Source organism: Coenobita brevimanus, chromosome 98 (assembly GCF_032717465.1).
Source record: "Coenobita brevimanus isolate Jiangsu-jjx chromosome 98, ASM3271746v2, whole genome shotgun sequence".
NCBI classification, from domain to species: Eukaryota; Metazoa; Arthropoda; class Malacostraca; order Decapoda; family Coenobitidae; genus Coenobita; species Coenobita brevimanus.
In genome coordinates, this window is record NC_137051.1 from 35,745,266 (window position 1) to 35,762,350 (window position 17,085).

At 40.4% G+C, this 17,085-nt stretch overlaps 1 protein-coding gene and 1 non-coding gene across 2 annotated transcripts in view; both read right to left on the minus strand.

Moving 5' to 3' along the window:
• The window catches only part of LOC145414031 (uncharacterized), a 182,201-nt gene that overhangs the window by 35,514 nt on the left and 129,602 nt on the right, over positions 1 to 17,085 (minus strand). Inside the window, exons 29-33 of the mRNA XM_080283597.1 lie at positions 14,520 to 14,653; positions 10,789 to 10,946; positions 8,846 to 8,984; positions 7,003 to 7,174; positions 4,908 to 5,061 (exon numbers count right to left, since the gene is read on the minus strand). Coding sequence (XP_080139723.1) covers positions 4,908 to 5,061; positions 7,003 to 7,174; positions 8,846 to 8,984; positions 10,789 to 10,946; positions 14,520 to 14,653 — 757 coding nt within the window. The remainder of the gene's footprint in view (positions 1 to 4,907; positions 5,062 to 7,002; positions 7,175 to 8,845; positions 8,985 to 10,788; positions 10,947 to 14,519; positions 14,654 to 17,085) is intronic.
• Positions 11,816 to 11,934, minus strand: LOC145414286 (5S ribosomal RNA). Its single transcript, XR_013899839.1, has one exon. It is a non-coding gene; the product is annotated as a 5S ribosomal RNA (ribosomal RNA).

Consider the following 17,085-nt stretch of genomic DNA (forward strand, 5'->3'; position numbering starts at 1 on the left):
GACTTCACAATTGAAATCATCATTATAAACCAATTTTCCATAATCTTTATTTTACACAGTGTTAGCATTCAGAAATAAGAAAAGGAATACACAAAAGCAGGAGCCACTACCAGCACAGTGTTCATGGAAACTGGTCAAAGGCTCAGCCATCCATTCTAGCCTTCATAAACCTTGGACTGTCAAATATCCATCACCATCTAATCATCCCGGCCCTAACTCTCACCTAAAAGATACAGTGACTGGACTTAGAAACAACTAAAGAGAAGCCACAAAAGTAGAATTCAGCAAGCATGCCCATTAATATAGGCCTCACAATCCTTCACATATCATTAAAGCCTTTGAAATCCTGGTCTTTGCATGTACAAACATTTGCACATTTTTTTTGGTCTTTTTCTTTACAGATGCACTTCACATACACTGTAATCCCTTGTATATTCTTATGCTTTCTCAACTTCATGCCACATTTTCTCATGCATTCATTTATCACATCCATCTACCTTCTTGGCATACTGTATCTTGTCTCCTCCCACCTTCAAGCAAACTTACAGTGGGCGCAATGGAAGTTTGGACCTAGTCAGGGCACTACCAAAACAACAACATATCACAGAAAACATTTACTTATGAACAGAAAATGTACTGCAATGCTTATCTTAGTACTCTGTCATTTCCCCCTTGCCCTTGATCACCTATTGTATTCTCCTTGGCATATTCTCTATTAGATTAGTGAAGTAATTGATATCAATCTCCAGACACCACACACGCTTGATAACCTCCTGGAGCTCGGGCACTGACGACACTTTGGCAGCCTTCACCTTGTCCTTGATCTCCTTCCATGCATTTTCAATAGGGTTTAAGTCTGAGCAGTGTGACAGAAGGCTGAGTCATGCATGAAGATGGAGGTCCCGTGGATAATCATGTGATCAAACAGATGCTTCTTCAGAACCTCATTGTACCAAGCAGCATTCATTGTGCAGTTTCTCAGAAAGAAATATATACCACCTCTGCCCATTTTGGCACTGAAACAAGCCCAAACCATCATTAAGGGACTGTGGTTTACGATCTTGATGGTGTAGCACCTGTCATACCTGTTGGTCCCCTCTGGCCTGCGTACCTTGATTCGATGTGAGCTAAGCACCTGAAATGTACTTTCATCTGAGAACATAACTTCACTCCAGTCTTGGACAGTCCAGTGCTGATGTTGTCTTGCAAATTCAAGTCGCTTCTTCCTCATCTTCTCTGTCAGGAGAGGCTTCAGTGCAACAGTACAGCTGGGGATCTTGAGGTCTTTCTGAAGTTGATGCTGTATGGTTCTTTCAGACACATCTTTCGGCAATTCAGGGTACATATCTTTCAGTTGTCTAGCAGTCAAACGTGGGTCTTTTATCACAGCTTGCTTCAGTAACCTGTCTGTAGTTTGCGATGTTTTCCTTTTAGGTCCTAGCCTGTCTTTATATTTGGGAATTGTGTTTTTTGGCAGGTGGGGGCAGCAGCAAGGAGTGCCATAATGGTAGATTTTCCTTGCCAAGTTCAAATACAAATATCCTTAATTTTTACATTTTCCTCTCTCTCAGTTAAAATTTGGGCTTTTCTACATTAGTTAGTGGCTTGGGACCCATCTCCAAAGATTCACTACGGCTGAGGGTGTGAAAAAGAGAGCTTTGAAATTAACAAGGGCCAGGCAGGACAAGAAAAACTGATATGCTCTCCCATCCAAAGTCATGCAGGAACTGAGCTCATAAACTCACAGCACATGGTGGTAAGCCTGTAAAGTTGTTAGAAACCATTTAAAAAAAAAAAAAAAAAAAAAAAAAAAAAAAAACAACAACTACAGGAATTTTCCTACAATATTTCCTGGACCCTACAAAATATATGGTATGAAATTGAGGGTCCAGACTTTCGTTGTGCTGACTGTACATATAGCTTTACCTTTTTCAATCCCATATTTCCATCCATTTTCTATCTACATAACCATATCAATTAAGCTGGAATACTGTAACAAATTAAGAGGTGCCTGTGCTCCAAGAGAATTAGCAACTTTTATCCTTATTAACCAACCAGCTGCATTATTTTGCAGTGCAATACTTGTATCAGCCCCAGACACAGAGATAAACACAGAAGGTGTAATGACTGCCTTACAAATACATCTACAGTAAGTTACCAGTGTTGAGAATAATTTCAACCAGTCTGTGTATGAATGATAGGCAATGCATTTTGAACACTCACATACTGCAAATGAATTAACTACAGTAGTTAGTTTAATTTTGAAAGTTAATTACCCCAACCCTGGTTGACAGACAATGGTTCTGAACAAATTCATATACTATATATATTCATCTTATAATACTGTTCCTGTCTAAATGATTATTTACACATAAGAATACTGCCAACCATAATTAAGCTACATGTTGCATACAAAGATCCCTTAGCATGGAGGAAGAGCCCTCTCATTGTCAGAAGAGGCAACAGCTTCCTGAATTTCCTCAAACCACTCCTTTACCCTAGCCACAGAGCTAGCTCCAGCCCCACCCCCCGCACATTACATATCCCCCAAGTAAAAAAAACTCTTCCACACACTCAAGATACTGATCTTGCTGGTGAGTCCTTGAGTGTGCGGAAAAGTTTTGTTATTTTAGGGACTGGAGGTAGGACTGGAGTTCAGCTCTGTGGCTAGGGTAAGGAGTGGTTGGAGGAAGTTCAGGGAGCTGTTGCCTCTCCTGACATTGAGAGAGCTCTCCCTCCATGTTAAGGGAACTCTGTATGCAGCATGTGTTAGGAGTGTAATGTTGTATGGTATTAGCATCTCATAATTAAAGGAAAAAATATTCACAGGCTAAAATGTACAGAAATGACAATGATTAGATGGATGTGTAGTGCATCCTTAAATACGAGGCCTTGAGGAGGGGGGGTGTAGGTTTATGATTGAAAAGTTGAGAGGAAGGATGGGACTGGAATGTATTAGTGTTGTTATGGGGAGGGCAGATCGAGATGGTCTGGGCATGTGGAGAGGATGGAGGATGACAATTGGGTGCAGAAAATGAGAAATGAGAACATCTGGGGTAGGGTTGCATGAGATAGACTGAAAATGACCGGAGATGGGGTCATAAAGTGTGATCTCAGGGATAAGGGACTGAACAGGGAGACTGCCAGAGATCGAGCAGCATGGACAGCTGCCACTAGACGATCAAGGCCGATGCATGCAAGCATGCTGGACCCTTAATGATACAATATTAAAATTCTTATATTTGTTAGATTAAATATGAGCAGCTAAGTGTAAATCATGTATCTATCTTTCTGCTTAAACTGCTATGAAAACATCTTTCTATGAAGGATGAAGATGCTGAGGACACTCTGCCAACACTACACCCCAGCATCTTTATGACCCTTTTATCAATGGACATCCTTACTCCACATTATTCATTACCCTCTGTGTTTTTTATCCCTTCTAACTGACACAACCCAGCTGTCAACTTCTGTACTGACATCATCTGAGCTTCATCACCTCCAATGCTCTTCACTGAGCTAAATTCAGATGCTAGCAACCTGAAGGATGTTTGATGTGGATGTCCCTCCTCCCATATGACTGGTGACCTGCAGCCTCCAAATCCCTCAGTCACTTAAGCACATTTCATAATTGTAATTTGTGAGCAGTGTAATCATTCCATTATTTCTTAGTAACCATTCTTCTTTTTCACAGCTTATACACTACAGAAGGGTACATTAGTAATTAAATTTGTCACCTCTTAATTTTAATGTACTGGTAATATACTGTATGCATGCTGACAGCAGTGATAAGGAATATGGTGGAGAGTATGGAAGTAAAATAGTCAATGCACGATAGTACAGTAAACCCACACTGTATCAAACCAGCTCTGTTGTTTATCATTGCTTAAATATACAGCATTTGACATTTATTCAGTATATACAGTATCTAGGTGTACACAAAATACCCACACAAAATTTAAATAAAACTGTGAACACATATGACTCCATTAGGTATCCACCCAACATGATTTAGTATAAATTAAACATGATCACACTTCTTTTCGGTCACTCACCATTCAAGTCCTCAGAATCCTAACTCCACCTCATGCTACACATCACCAGAGTCAATCATGACCATCACATCGGGAATGAAAAGGGGTGCCAGATTCTTGTCATACACTCCTCTTCCCACTAGCTCAGTCCACTGTCAGTTCCCTAGCATCATCACTTCCCATAATTTGCTTTTGCACACAACCATTTACCAAATCCATCAACCTTCTTCTTGGCCTACCATACCTCCTCTCACCTTCAAACTCACTCAGATATATCTTTTTCACCACTCTACTCACATCCATTCTCCCTTCGAGACCAAACCATCTAAGCACATTCTCTTTAACTCTGGTATCCACAGACCTCCTTACTCTGGATCCTTCACAAATTACATTTGTCCTTATCCTGTCCACTCTCTGCATTCTATACACATTCCTCAGCAGCCCCATTTCCCATGCTCTTACTTCTGACTGTTTTCATTTTCATGCCACTCTACAATCTCATCCATATGTCTGCTTTTTAATGAAAATGCTCTTTATAAAAGAATAACAGATGATAAAAGATAGAACAATAGATCTGGGGTCTGTCGTATGAACCCTTTCACTATGATAGGTCTTGCGTTTTTATTCTTGGTACTACCAGGCAATATTAAGGATGTTAGGATAGGCATCCTAACTGGAGGGATGAAATATAACATCCTTAATCCCCTCACTCCAGAACAAGAAACCTCTCTTAAGAAGAATGAGATTGTCAGGTAATGGCATGAATAAAATATTAAAGCATCAATAATGAGGGGGCTGAAAACCAAAAGAATCTAACATTATAGAATGAGATATGAGGAAATTTAGAAGCATGACTGGGACAAACATCCTTACCTTTGGCTCTGTTTTGCACAATAGCCTGAATTTGTATCATGTCTCGGTTGTTGCTGAGTTTTTTGCTGGACTTCATAACTAGGCGAGTATTGCCATCAAACTGCACTGCAAACACCACGTGACCATTCTCTAGTGCGATGCTGAAGTACTGGTTCTAATAATGAAAAAATGAAATACAGATACATCTTTGTGATCATTACATGCAAATAAACTGAACAGTTATCCGACAGATGTTTTATGCTGGCTTGTATTAATACTGCAATATTATTCCCTGAAGACTGATGGTGATGTGGACAGCCTAAGTGAGCTGTGAGACAATGTTGATGATGATAAGGATGAATATGGAAAAGAATTACTAAGCAATCTACCAAGACAGCACCATTACAAAAAGTACCATCATAATCATCTGAAGCATCATCAGCACCCTCTTGCAATCTTACAAAGACAAGGAGCCCTTAATCACACTCCTCCCCAGTCATGTTGTATTTCCAGTATACCCATCTTCCCCACCCTCTCACAACACCTCCATCACCACCACTCTGCATTATGTGCTTTACATGGGTTGATGACCCTGGGTTTACCCCAAACATCCATCATCATGACTCCAGATATGACATGACTGGTCACTGGCTTTGCCTTGCAGGTTGCCTAGAGCATGGTTACACTGAGACATTTGTGACTGACAAGGTGACTAACCTGACACATAACCAGACCAATGTACATTATCAGTTTGTCAGCTTGGGGCTTATCTTCAGTCCAGGGTCCAGAACAAACATGCAGTAGGATGATATGAAGGAGTTTGCTGTGTTTCTGGCATTGCTGATGTTATTACTACACTATACGAAGTAGGATGTGTTGTTGTTGTTGAACAACCCCAGTTTGTCTGGTTGTGCAGACCTGTCTACCAGAGGCAAGCAAATGCCCCTGTAGGGCTGTCCCATGCAGTGACCCAGTGTTCCTCTGTGGCAGACAGTGCCTCACCACAGTGAGGTACAAGGAAAAGTGTGCTTGTAGGTTCCTGTATGGACACCGAATTTATGTTTCTCTACTCAACTGAGGCACCATAGTAGGCTCCACATTACCCCCATTATTTGGTTATATGGTTACCAACCAATAATTGGTAAATGGTTCTTGGGATACAGAAAACCATTAGGCTTGTCACTCAGTGCAGAGTCACTTATGAGAGATGCAAGCAGCACTACACCAAGTGACTGGTTGATGGTTGTAACCACCTAGCACTCCCCTTATTAGTAAATGCAATATCTTTTTATTTTTTCTATTCCCACTGCCTACAATAACATTTTTATATCATGTGAATATTATGGACTGGCAGAACAGTGATGTCAACACTAAATATCATGAGCTAAAGCACTTTATTATCTCAAGATAATAGTATTAAATATCAACAAAAACTGAGGGATGAACTTAGTAAACTATGTACCCTGTTCCTGTGATATCCACAACTCTGGAGTTCTGGGAACAAAATAGTGACACAAAATGTGTTCAACGTGTGTATGTGTGTGTGAGACTGACAATTAGAGTAAAACAGACAGAAAATCTTTATTACAAAAGTAAACAGAGAGGTGTTATACCACAGATGATGGGAGGTATGGTGTTGGATGATGCTCAAATGACATCCCAGAATACATGTGCTGCAATTACAAATGTGACCTTTCAACCCTAATTGCCTTGAAAGATGAATCCCTAACTAAAGGCTGAAATCAAATGCTGTGTCCGAATCTGAGTGACCCAAAAGTGCTCTGGAAGCATTGCAAAGATACAGCATAATATCAAGTGCCTGCTGAAACTAAATCTTTTCAGTTACAACTTCCACCCATTGTTGCATGTTGAATTTGTGCAGACTCTAAACAACTCTCTATGGTTAAGATGGTCAAATCCATTCAGCATATTAAACACTTCCCAAGTACAACCCTTCCCATTCCTGTCCATGGCAGGTATACTGTTGCTTGCAACATGTATGTCATATAGTACTGGGCAGTCATCAAATCCTAAAAGCTCGTTGGTATCAAATGCCCATACAATAAAAACACACAATATACACATTACAAAAACAATAAAAATCAAGTATATTAACCTCTGCTTCATTAACAGCTAAGAAAAGCAGTGCATCTTCATCAAGTGTCTTGAAGGAGAGCACTGCACTGTAGTATGCTTTGGGACGACGCAGTCGGTGGGTACCACGGAAGTATCCTTTACCGTTGAAACTCAATGCTATTTCATCAGACTGTCTAAGTATCAACTCCTCTCTGGTTTGGACAGAAAAAGATAGAAAATATCAGCACATCCATATTTTGCACTTTGTTTTCATGCATTCTGCAAAGAAAAAGCCATACATAATACAACCTGCAAATGTTAGCCTATACATACGTACAGTATATATATTAATACAGAATGATTCCCTATAAAGAGATACTTTGGTTACAAAACTGTGTTGCAGTATACAAAATCTGTGATATAAAAAAAAAAAAAAAATCCCAATCTTTCCTGTTTTCACTCCTAATGAACCCCCCCCAAGCCTGCCTTAAGCTTCCCCCATTTGGCTTTAAAAGTACTGAACATTCACAAGGAAACCAAACAACATAATGATAAACAGGTTTAGTGTACTGTACTTAATTGTGAACTGTGATTGTGGACAGGCTTGGTGTGAGGGAGGAGGAAGTGTGCAGTGGTCCTTTACACAGTCATGTGGCCTGTGTTGTCCACATATTTTAACAAACTGATGGAAAATACTAGATTTGGGCCTTCACTCTGTACATCATAGGAGCTGAAGTATGATCGCTTTATGGTAATTCTGGTAATGCTGTATGGTAAATTACATCTCACAGCAATACACCTTACTAATTTTTTTTACCGCAACACCAAATAATCAAATTTCTTGGTCTAAGTCTGAGAGAGATAGGAAAAAAAAAAAAATTGTAGTAAAGCAACAGAGGAAACAGTACAATAATACAACAATACAATGCTTTCTCTTTTATGAGGCTAAAGGTGGATTTTGCAATGGTACATTCTATCCTGCTTCTTCCTTCTATGTCAGGCATCACAACAATTAAACTGTCCCGACATGAAGGGGGTAAATAAAAAAACAATCTATCTATCTATTGCTAGATGCCTTAATCCTGTAAGGGGTGGCCACAAACAAATCATCTCCATGTCACTCTGTCCCACTTCATTTCACTGTACTGCTCCCACATCACACCCTCCTCTCTCATATACCTCTCCACTCCATCCCTCCATCTCATCCTTGGCCTCCCCCTTCCTCTCCCCCCCTCTATCTCACTCACATACATGCTCCCTCATCAGTCTCTTGCTCTCCATCCTCTCCACATGGTCAAACCACCTCAATGTATTTTTCCTAATGCTTTCTATCACATCCACATCCACACCACAATGCTCCTTCACTTCCTCATTTGTCAGTCTGTCTCTCCATGTGACTCCACGTGCTCCTTTCAAATAACTCATTTCCAATGCTCTCAATCTTGACTTGTGTCCCTACAACAAAGTTTAAGTTTCACTTCCATATGTTAGAGACGGTATCACAATACTGTAATGCACTCACATCGTCCTGCTACTTCTATGTCTTTTTCTCTCCAAATATAAAAGTCTAGTGTTTTTGTGTTATGCCTACTTTATAAACCCAAACATCAGCTCATCACACTGAAGGTAAACTGCACAATGAAAATGTGCATGAAAATGTGCATTATAGGCAACCATACAAGTGTATATCATCGATTCTTAATTAAGTTACAAATGTGAACTGTACAATAATGTTACATTGCAATAATGCTGATAATTCATGTAATAAATGTAATACAGTACTCTCCAAGCATTATGAATCACTGGAAATACTCTATAATAAAACCCGCTACTCTCTGGAAACATTATTCATAACTTCATCGTTTAACAAGACTTTTACTTACCCTTCATTGCAAGCACCACAGCCCTCATTTTCTGTAAAGTTCCAAAGTCCTACCATCTCTCCATCTATTGTCAAGGTGTGGAGGCAACCAGCAAACTTTCGGGTACTGAGTGAATTGTATGCACGTGGGGGAGCACCACCTGAGGAAAGGAGGGAAAAAAAGCATAAGTAATAGCTGGGAACTATATTTAAAAAACAGTAGACAAGTACATGCCATATTCCTGATGTATCTTGCACAAAACATACCTTCTCTTCTCCTGCACTTATTTTGGGTTTCAATATTCAACCTGATACTGAAAAACCTGAAAACTGCAACTACAGTACCATCTGCCTTCATATGGTGGCACTGATATAACCAAGCAGCTACATTCCCCAAATCCCTTACCTTTAAGAAGTCTGGTAGACTAACATACCCTCATACCAAGGCACCAATGTAGCTAGTTGGCTCTGTTGCCCAGTTATATAAAAGCTTCTCAACTCTCTCCCTCTCCTCTGAAATTAGGACGATGGACTACCAAGGGGGACAACTGCAGTCTGTAGTCCACAGGGTTCACATTCAGATGAACTGGGCATTAAGCTACAACAATAACTATTATTACTATCCAAAAACAAACTTCATGACTATCTATCTATCTATTGCCAGACGCCTCAATCCCATTTGGGGTGGCCACAAACAGATCACCTCCAAGTCGCCCTGTCCCCCGCCATTTAACTGCCCTGCTCCCAACTCACACCCCCCTCTCTCATATACCTCTCCACCCCATCCCTCCATCTCATCCTCAGCCTCCCCCTCCCTCTTCCCCCCTCCACCTCACTCACATACACTCTCTTCATCAGTCTTTCACCCCCCATCCTCTCCACATGGCCAAACCACCTCAGTGTGTTCCTCATAACGCTTCCTATCACATCCACATCCACACCACAACGCTCCTTTATATCCTCATTCATCAGCCTGTCTCTCCATGTGACTCCACAAGCTCCTCTTAAATAACTCATTTCCACTGCTCTCACTCTTGACTTGTGTCCTTCCAACAACGTCCAAGCTTCACTTCCGTACGTTAGAGTTGGTATCACAATACTGTCATGTAGTAACTTTTTCACTTCCATGCTCACTTCCCTGTTTTTTATCACTGCTTTCAAAGAACCAGCAACTTTTCTTCCCTGCTGTACCCTTTCAGGCACTCACCCTCCAAACCTCCATCCTTACTCATCACACTACCCAAGTACTTAAAAGTACTCACATTTTCCAATTCCTCACCATCCAACCTCGCTGTACATTCACTGACTTCACCTCTCTCAAAGACTGTCACTTTACTCTTCCCTACATTCACCTTTAGATTCCGTTTCTTACACACTCTCCCAAACTCATCCACCAAGCCTTGCAGCTCCCCTTCGTCTTCACTCAACAACACAGTATCATCTGCAAACAACAGTACAGGGAGTTTCCAAACACTATCCTCTCTCACCAGGGCCACTCCTACATCCACTACCCTACCTTGTACCTCTTTTATTACCCCATCCATGTACAGATTGAACAACCATGGAGACATGACACATCCTTGTTTCAACCCAACCTTCAAAGAGAAAAATTCACTTAGTTCATCATCCACACGCACTGTAGCCTTCGCACCATCGTACATACTCTTCACAGCATTCAACAACTTCCCATCTACTCCATATATTCTTAACACTTTCCACAATCCTTGTCTATCCACCCTGTCATATGCTTTCTCCAAATCCATGAAAGCCGCATACAACTTCTTTCCCTTCTCTAGAAACTTTTCCACTAAAGATCTAAGAATGAATAACTGATCTACACAACCTCTTCCCTTCCTAAAGCCTCCCTGTTCTTCTCCAACTAATTTCTCTGTTCTTTCTCTAACTCTGTCAATAAGTATCATACATGGTATGACAACAGGTACAAGCATTCCTTTGCTTACTAACCAACCCACAGAGTGTCAGAAGGAAGGAGATCCATCTTGCTGAAGCCTGGTGGTGAGGCATCTGATATTGTCCTGGGTTCATCTCTACTGCCCTCAGTGTTAGCTGGCCTCACCGTCAGCTGACCGATGTTACCCACTCTTGTGATGCTAATATGGTACCTGTGCAAATAAGATAATGTAATGCATTTTCTGCAACAGTACAGTAAAAATCCATTTAATGATCATTATCAGCCTAACCCAAATTCCTTGATCACACAGCACGGCAAAAAATAAAACTAAGCTCTTCAATCTCTTTGGGGAGATCAGTCAAAGATGCAAGGAACCCTAGATACAACATTCCTACCTCCTTCGCCACAGGATGCCTTACGTCTCCAAGGAATATGCTCATCCACATGACTGATGGTCTCACAATAAATGCTGCTCATGTTCACTCTTTCGTATGAGGCAAACAGTTCTGAATTTAAAGTGTGTTTCATATATTATACTGTCCAAAGTTTCATCTTAATGCTTTTTGAACATAAACAGCAGGGACACATACACGTAAGTAAGAATTTAAAGATGGAAAAAGTAATGACACTCTGTAATTTGTGTTGGCACTGTACAATACTACTTTGGAACCAAGGGGCTGGGTGGTCATGTCACCTGATCCCTACACTAAAAGAAAAAGATGACATTCCAGTCATTCCATTTCCCTTTCTATGGTAGTAGAAATTTCATGATACTTATGAAATAAAGTGGAACCGTACATCTATGATGAACAGTGACACACCTACCATGATATTCAATTTTCCAAAATGCACAAGATTTAAAACAGTGGTTAACAGTCTAACAGAGACAATGGTGACATGAGACCAAGGATTTTTACCTATCTCTAGCCTATAATAGCTAAATTGAAAGAAATGCAGTAATCATTCATTCATTCACTGCCAGACGCCATGTATCCCAGACGGGGTGGCCAAGGGCTTAGAGTTAATTGTTTTACAGGGAGGGGCACTAATCCTCCACCAACCCCACTTGACACGTAGGGATGCCAACAGCATCAGGTGTTCCCAGGCGGTCACCCATCCAAGTACTAACCAGACCCAACGTTGCTTAACTTCGCTGATCGGACGGGAAGCGATGTACTCAACGTGGTATGGCCGTTGGCAGTAATTACTATTATAAATACAGACAAAGAACACATACTCTGAAACAGTTAATGAGGTGCTTAATGGGATGGAAATGTTCACTGTCATGCAAAAGTTACTGACAGCCCTCCTGTCCCTCTCTCCTCCATCACAACACTCTCCTCAGCTGTGACACTGTCCTCTGCCTTGTCTTTCACACTACCCTATTCCTCTGCATCATGACCTTCAGCCACTTCAAAGCCTTCAAAGTCAAACCCTTCCAATTTGTTGTACTTTTGCCTCATTATCATTCTGTTTTTCTGTTGAAAACTTGTAGTTAGACACTAATGACAATCATTAACCTTCCTACTGTAGTCTTCTTGAAAATGCATGGACACCTCGATGTATCCTAGGAGTATATCGCATTAATTCAAACTGCTCTCAGTGGCTTTCACCACCTTCTTTAGGTCTGCACAAACTCCCAAAATATGAGACAGTTCCTGGATTGCTGCTTCCTTCTTTTCTGGGACTTGCTCAAGTTGTTATTGGGATACTTCCTCGACTTCATCAACCATTTCCTCAACAGTGTGCTCGTGTCTTAGTTGGTCATGAATCAGGGTATGCACTTGCTCCTCTTCAACCTCCCTGAAACCTGGAGCATCGACATTTCACTGACGCAACTGTTGCTCTCATTAAGTCTTGGGTATCCTTTTCTTCCTCAATAATCAGACCTGGGATGTGGCTACTGTGCATGTTTTATTGTGACACATCATTCCAAGCCCTGATGTGGAATTTAGAATTTGGCATATGTTTTCTTCCAGAACTCTTTCACAGTCACTGTGTGCGAGGTGGGTGGTGAAGTGAGAGAAGGTGGTGGGCTGGGTGGTGGGACAGAGCCAGACTGGATGGGAGATGCATCATCTACTGCCTCCTCTTCACTCTTCAATACAGTGGGTTATTTCTTGAACTTCCTGCTGCAAATCTGGTTCTCTGTTCATTCTATGTCATTTTATCATAAATTTGCTTGTACAATAAAAGCTTCAAATTGGAAATAAGTTCATGATCCATCTGCTGATTTTTTTTTTTTTAATGTGTCAGACTCTGGGCATAGGCTTTACAGCCCGTTCTAAAGCCCCAGTAGTACTTCTACATTCCATGCACCTCCACATGTCACCACTTCGGCGCTAACACCTACTGTCCATACTGAATACATGCTACGGCTATCTCATACAGGACTGGTGTACTGGTATTAGCGTGGGTATTTTTATGACATGTCGGCGGGCCTTCTGGAAGATCAGTAAAGTCTGCTTTAATGAAATTCAAATCCTTACACCGTTCCCTGCCCCAGATAGGATTCGACCTGGGTCCACGAGGACCGCAGGCCACCTCTCTATCGATTCAGCCACTCAGCGTACCACAGGACGATTTTATTCAGCTGAGCGAATTGAGAAGCCATTAGGTGTCCAAGGCTGATGTATGCAAGCATGTTGGAGCCTTTATAAAAAGATGTTATGATACTATCTTGCTTTTATGACAGATACTAATTGTGAAAGCAATGATCAGCTGTTGGATGCACTCTCTGGCTTGATATTACTCTTCACACTTACCAATCAATCTTTGTCAATTTAGATCTGAGAAAAAAAAAAAATCACAATTATACTGTACAAAGCACATTTAGGATAATTTTTTAAAATTATTAATTTTCTTCCTATTTCTCCCATCTTTCCTGTCACTACATATTGCTTTTCTTTCCGTTACAGGTGGCTTTACATTGAGTGACAAGCCAAATGGTTTCCTGTAAGCCAAGAAACCATTTACAACACTGGGTGGTAACCATATAACCGTACTATACGTGCTCCCTACGTGTCAAGTGGGTTGGTGGAGGGTTAGTGCCCCTCCCTGTAAAACAAATAACTCAGAGTCAAATGGCAAACCCGTACGGGATTATGGCGTCTGGCAATAGATAGATAGATAGAATTTGTTTTTCCTTTCTCTGTTCATCTTCTGTAAAAAAAAAAAAAAAAAAAAAAAAAAAAAATTATGACACACTTAACTTGAGGTGATGCATTCTTTGTTGTTTTTGAGGTGGGTGCTGCTGGAATCACCTACTGTTACACGTATCATCCAACTGTGTTACTTTAGAGCTCATAAAAATTGAAACTGTCATTCATAAATGCAATTCACAGACCATACTGCGGATAATTATGGCATACATTAACTCACAATGACAGTGTTTTTCTGGGTGGTGTACTATTCTTGCCAGGCTCTATCCAGTAACATAAACACTATGTCACCCTGTGGGTATTTTAAATTTTTGGACTTATTTTTCTACCTCCAGCCCCATATACCGGTACATGATGTTTCTGACTATGTAAAGGACTATCTAGGTATAGGTTTGCCTCACCATGCAAACTGGTTGTGGATATTGAACCTGTGCAAGGGGATAGTCTAACGTATTCATAGTCCTAAATTATTTAAACAGATGGACACAGTAATGGTCAGAGTCCCTGGAAGAACATGCCTAACCTACAAAACTGGTATTCAGTCTATTATTGGTAAATTTTTAAGTAAATGCCAAGGTATCAATTTAATACTCCCTCTTAAATTCAAAACTACAATTACTAACCACTTGGTGTCATCAGACACTTGTGGGGTGTTGGTACGGAGTGTGAGTGGGTGTGTGATGCGCATTGGACCACCACCAGCATCCCATGAAAACTCTATGTGGCGATCAACCATCTCTACTGCCATAAAGTCACTCTGGGGGAGAGGTAATTACATAATATGTTACATCTCAGCTTAGAAAACTGTTGAACAGGTGATAAGTCTGTAAGAAACTGTTTAGTAAGTACCATACCAGTACAGATATTATGAGAGGGTAACTTTTCTTTATCTTAAGCACAAACAGAATAACTAACCAATACAATAATGGCACTATTGGACAAAAGGAATTACATTACCTAAACACAGCAAAGAGATCCTAACTGGACTATGAACTGCCAAAACAGATCTTGATGAAACAAGCTCACCAACAACATTCCAAATAAATGTGAATAGGTTTGAAATGGTCTGGATCACCCTGATTGTACATGTTCAGCCTATTTCAAATTGTACCTGATTCAGCTTAACTTTAATTGAACAGGTATCAATGTACAGTACAATCCCACTTAACCAAGAAGTTTGGGGATTCACCTTCCTGGTTACTGATTTTTCATGGAGATCTGATATATAGTCTTATACATAGGCTGTATCACTGCAGTTTATAAAATAACACTCATACCCAGGTCCACACACTAACAGATTCCATTTAAAACGTAACCTCCTCTCAAACACACCCCACAGATGTAACACATATGATTGCAGTGTCTTGCAGTTGTGCATAATGCAAATGGTAAGTCTATTTTGTTAAATACAGTACTCTTCATCATTTTATTTACAAAGCATGGACAAATAAACTAAAGAAATCAATCATGAGCATTTATTGGTGAACTGATTATCTGGAAAGAAGTGTTATACATGGAATTATCACGACCTTTGCTCACAGCTGTGAATACAGCCATGGCCCACCCATTTACTCTCAAATGACCACCATCACTCCACCCTTCACTCGCCACTCAGCTGTTCTGCAGATAAGTACTGTACTACAATAAATATGTAGGAATTGCAAGCACAGTACAGTACTGTAATTTTACCCAACAAAACAAACTCTCATTTCTACCAGACAGATTTTATCTTCTCTGCCAGTGCAAAAGCATTCTAAGATGAATTTATAAATCATCTTAGAACACATATGCACTGGCAGAAAATATAAAACCTAGCTGATAGAACTGGGGGTTTGTTTTGTTGGATAAAATTACAGTACTGTGCTTGCAATAATCAATTCCTATTAATTTATTTTATCATCTGCAAAACAGCAGAGCAGTGAGGGAGAGGTGGTGATGGTGGTCAGGTGAGAAATAAATGGGTGGGATGTCGCCGAATACACAGCTGTGAGCAAAGGAGCTGAGATAACTTTACTGAACAACACTTCTTTCCAAATCATCAGTTCACCAATAAATGCTCATGGTTTATTTCTTTAGTTTATTTGTCCATGTTTTTATTTTTTTAAATAATAATAATATTTAACAAAATGGACTTGCCAAGGTACTTTGAGACTCTGAGAGTTTGTGGGTGGTTCATTAGGTAGAAAACTGTACCAGTGCCACACATTTTCAGCCAATGAGGAGTATAATTTTTTTCAATGGATTTACATGTCTTGCTTTTCACGAACAATTCCCTGAACTTGGGTCTCCAGGGCCTGATATCATTAATCGTGGAATTTCCTATGTTAAAATTCTTTCTTCAGTGTCTTATAATGTTCACCTTTTTCAAGTCTATTGCAGATGTCCAGCTTCTGCTTCAAGGCGAGCACAATGCACTTCAGATCAATTTGCACTTCAGGCATCATGAAGTATACAAATCACTATCGCGACATGACAACACAACAGCGAGAGTGCTTGTTTACTGACTGGCGGCACCACAACGGTAAGAAGACCGGTGATTTGTGGAGATATGGAGGGTGACTGAATGAGAGGAGGAATGGAAAGAGGATTAACTAGGAAATGACCCTGACTGGAAATGCTTTCACTTCACATTGCCTGACTTCACCCAGTCTCATGTGACAAGTGACTATCTCTTGCAGGGGCAGGCATTCAAAGTCGCACACAATTATGTTTTCATTTATATATTCACCAGTCTGAATTTTTCCAGCTGTCTGGATACCGGATACCCAGGACTGTACTGTACTTTAACAGACCTCATTACAGTACAGTACATACATTTGTACTGAAAGGCAGTGTTCCATGCTTGCACAGTTACAACTGGTGTCTATAATGACTGCTTTTCATGTCCCAAGATCTGCAGCCTTTCGGTTATTGTCTAACCCTGAAGCATCTTCTCAGTACCTCATCCCATATTTACCTTAGCATATCCACATGAGTTCTCTACTCCACATTCATTATGTAAACAAGGGTGATGCATGCAGGCATGTATAAAGCCTCTTAGAATAAAACATGTGAAAGAACATAAAACAACACTTCACTCAGTTATTCCACACATTTTCTCCACACATCTAAAACACCACTGTCAACCTGTCCATTTCTCATTAACATTCTCATATCCTAGCACTTTTTATTTTTTTTTCATATGTTTTT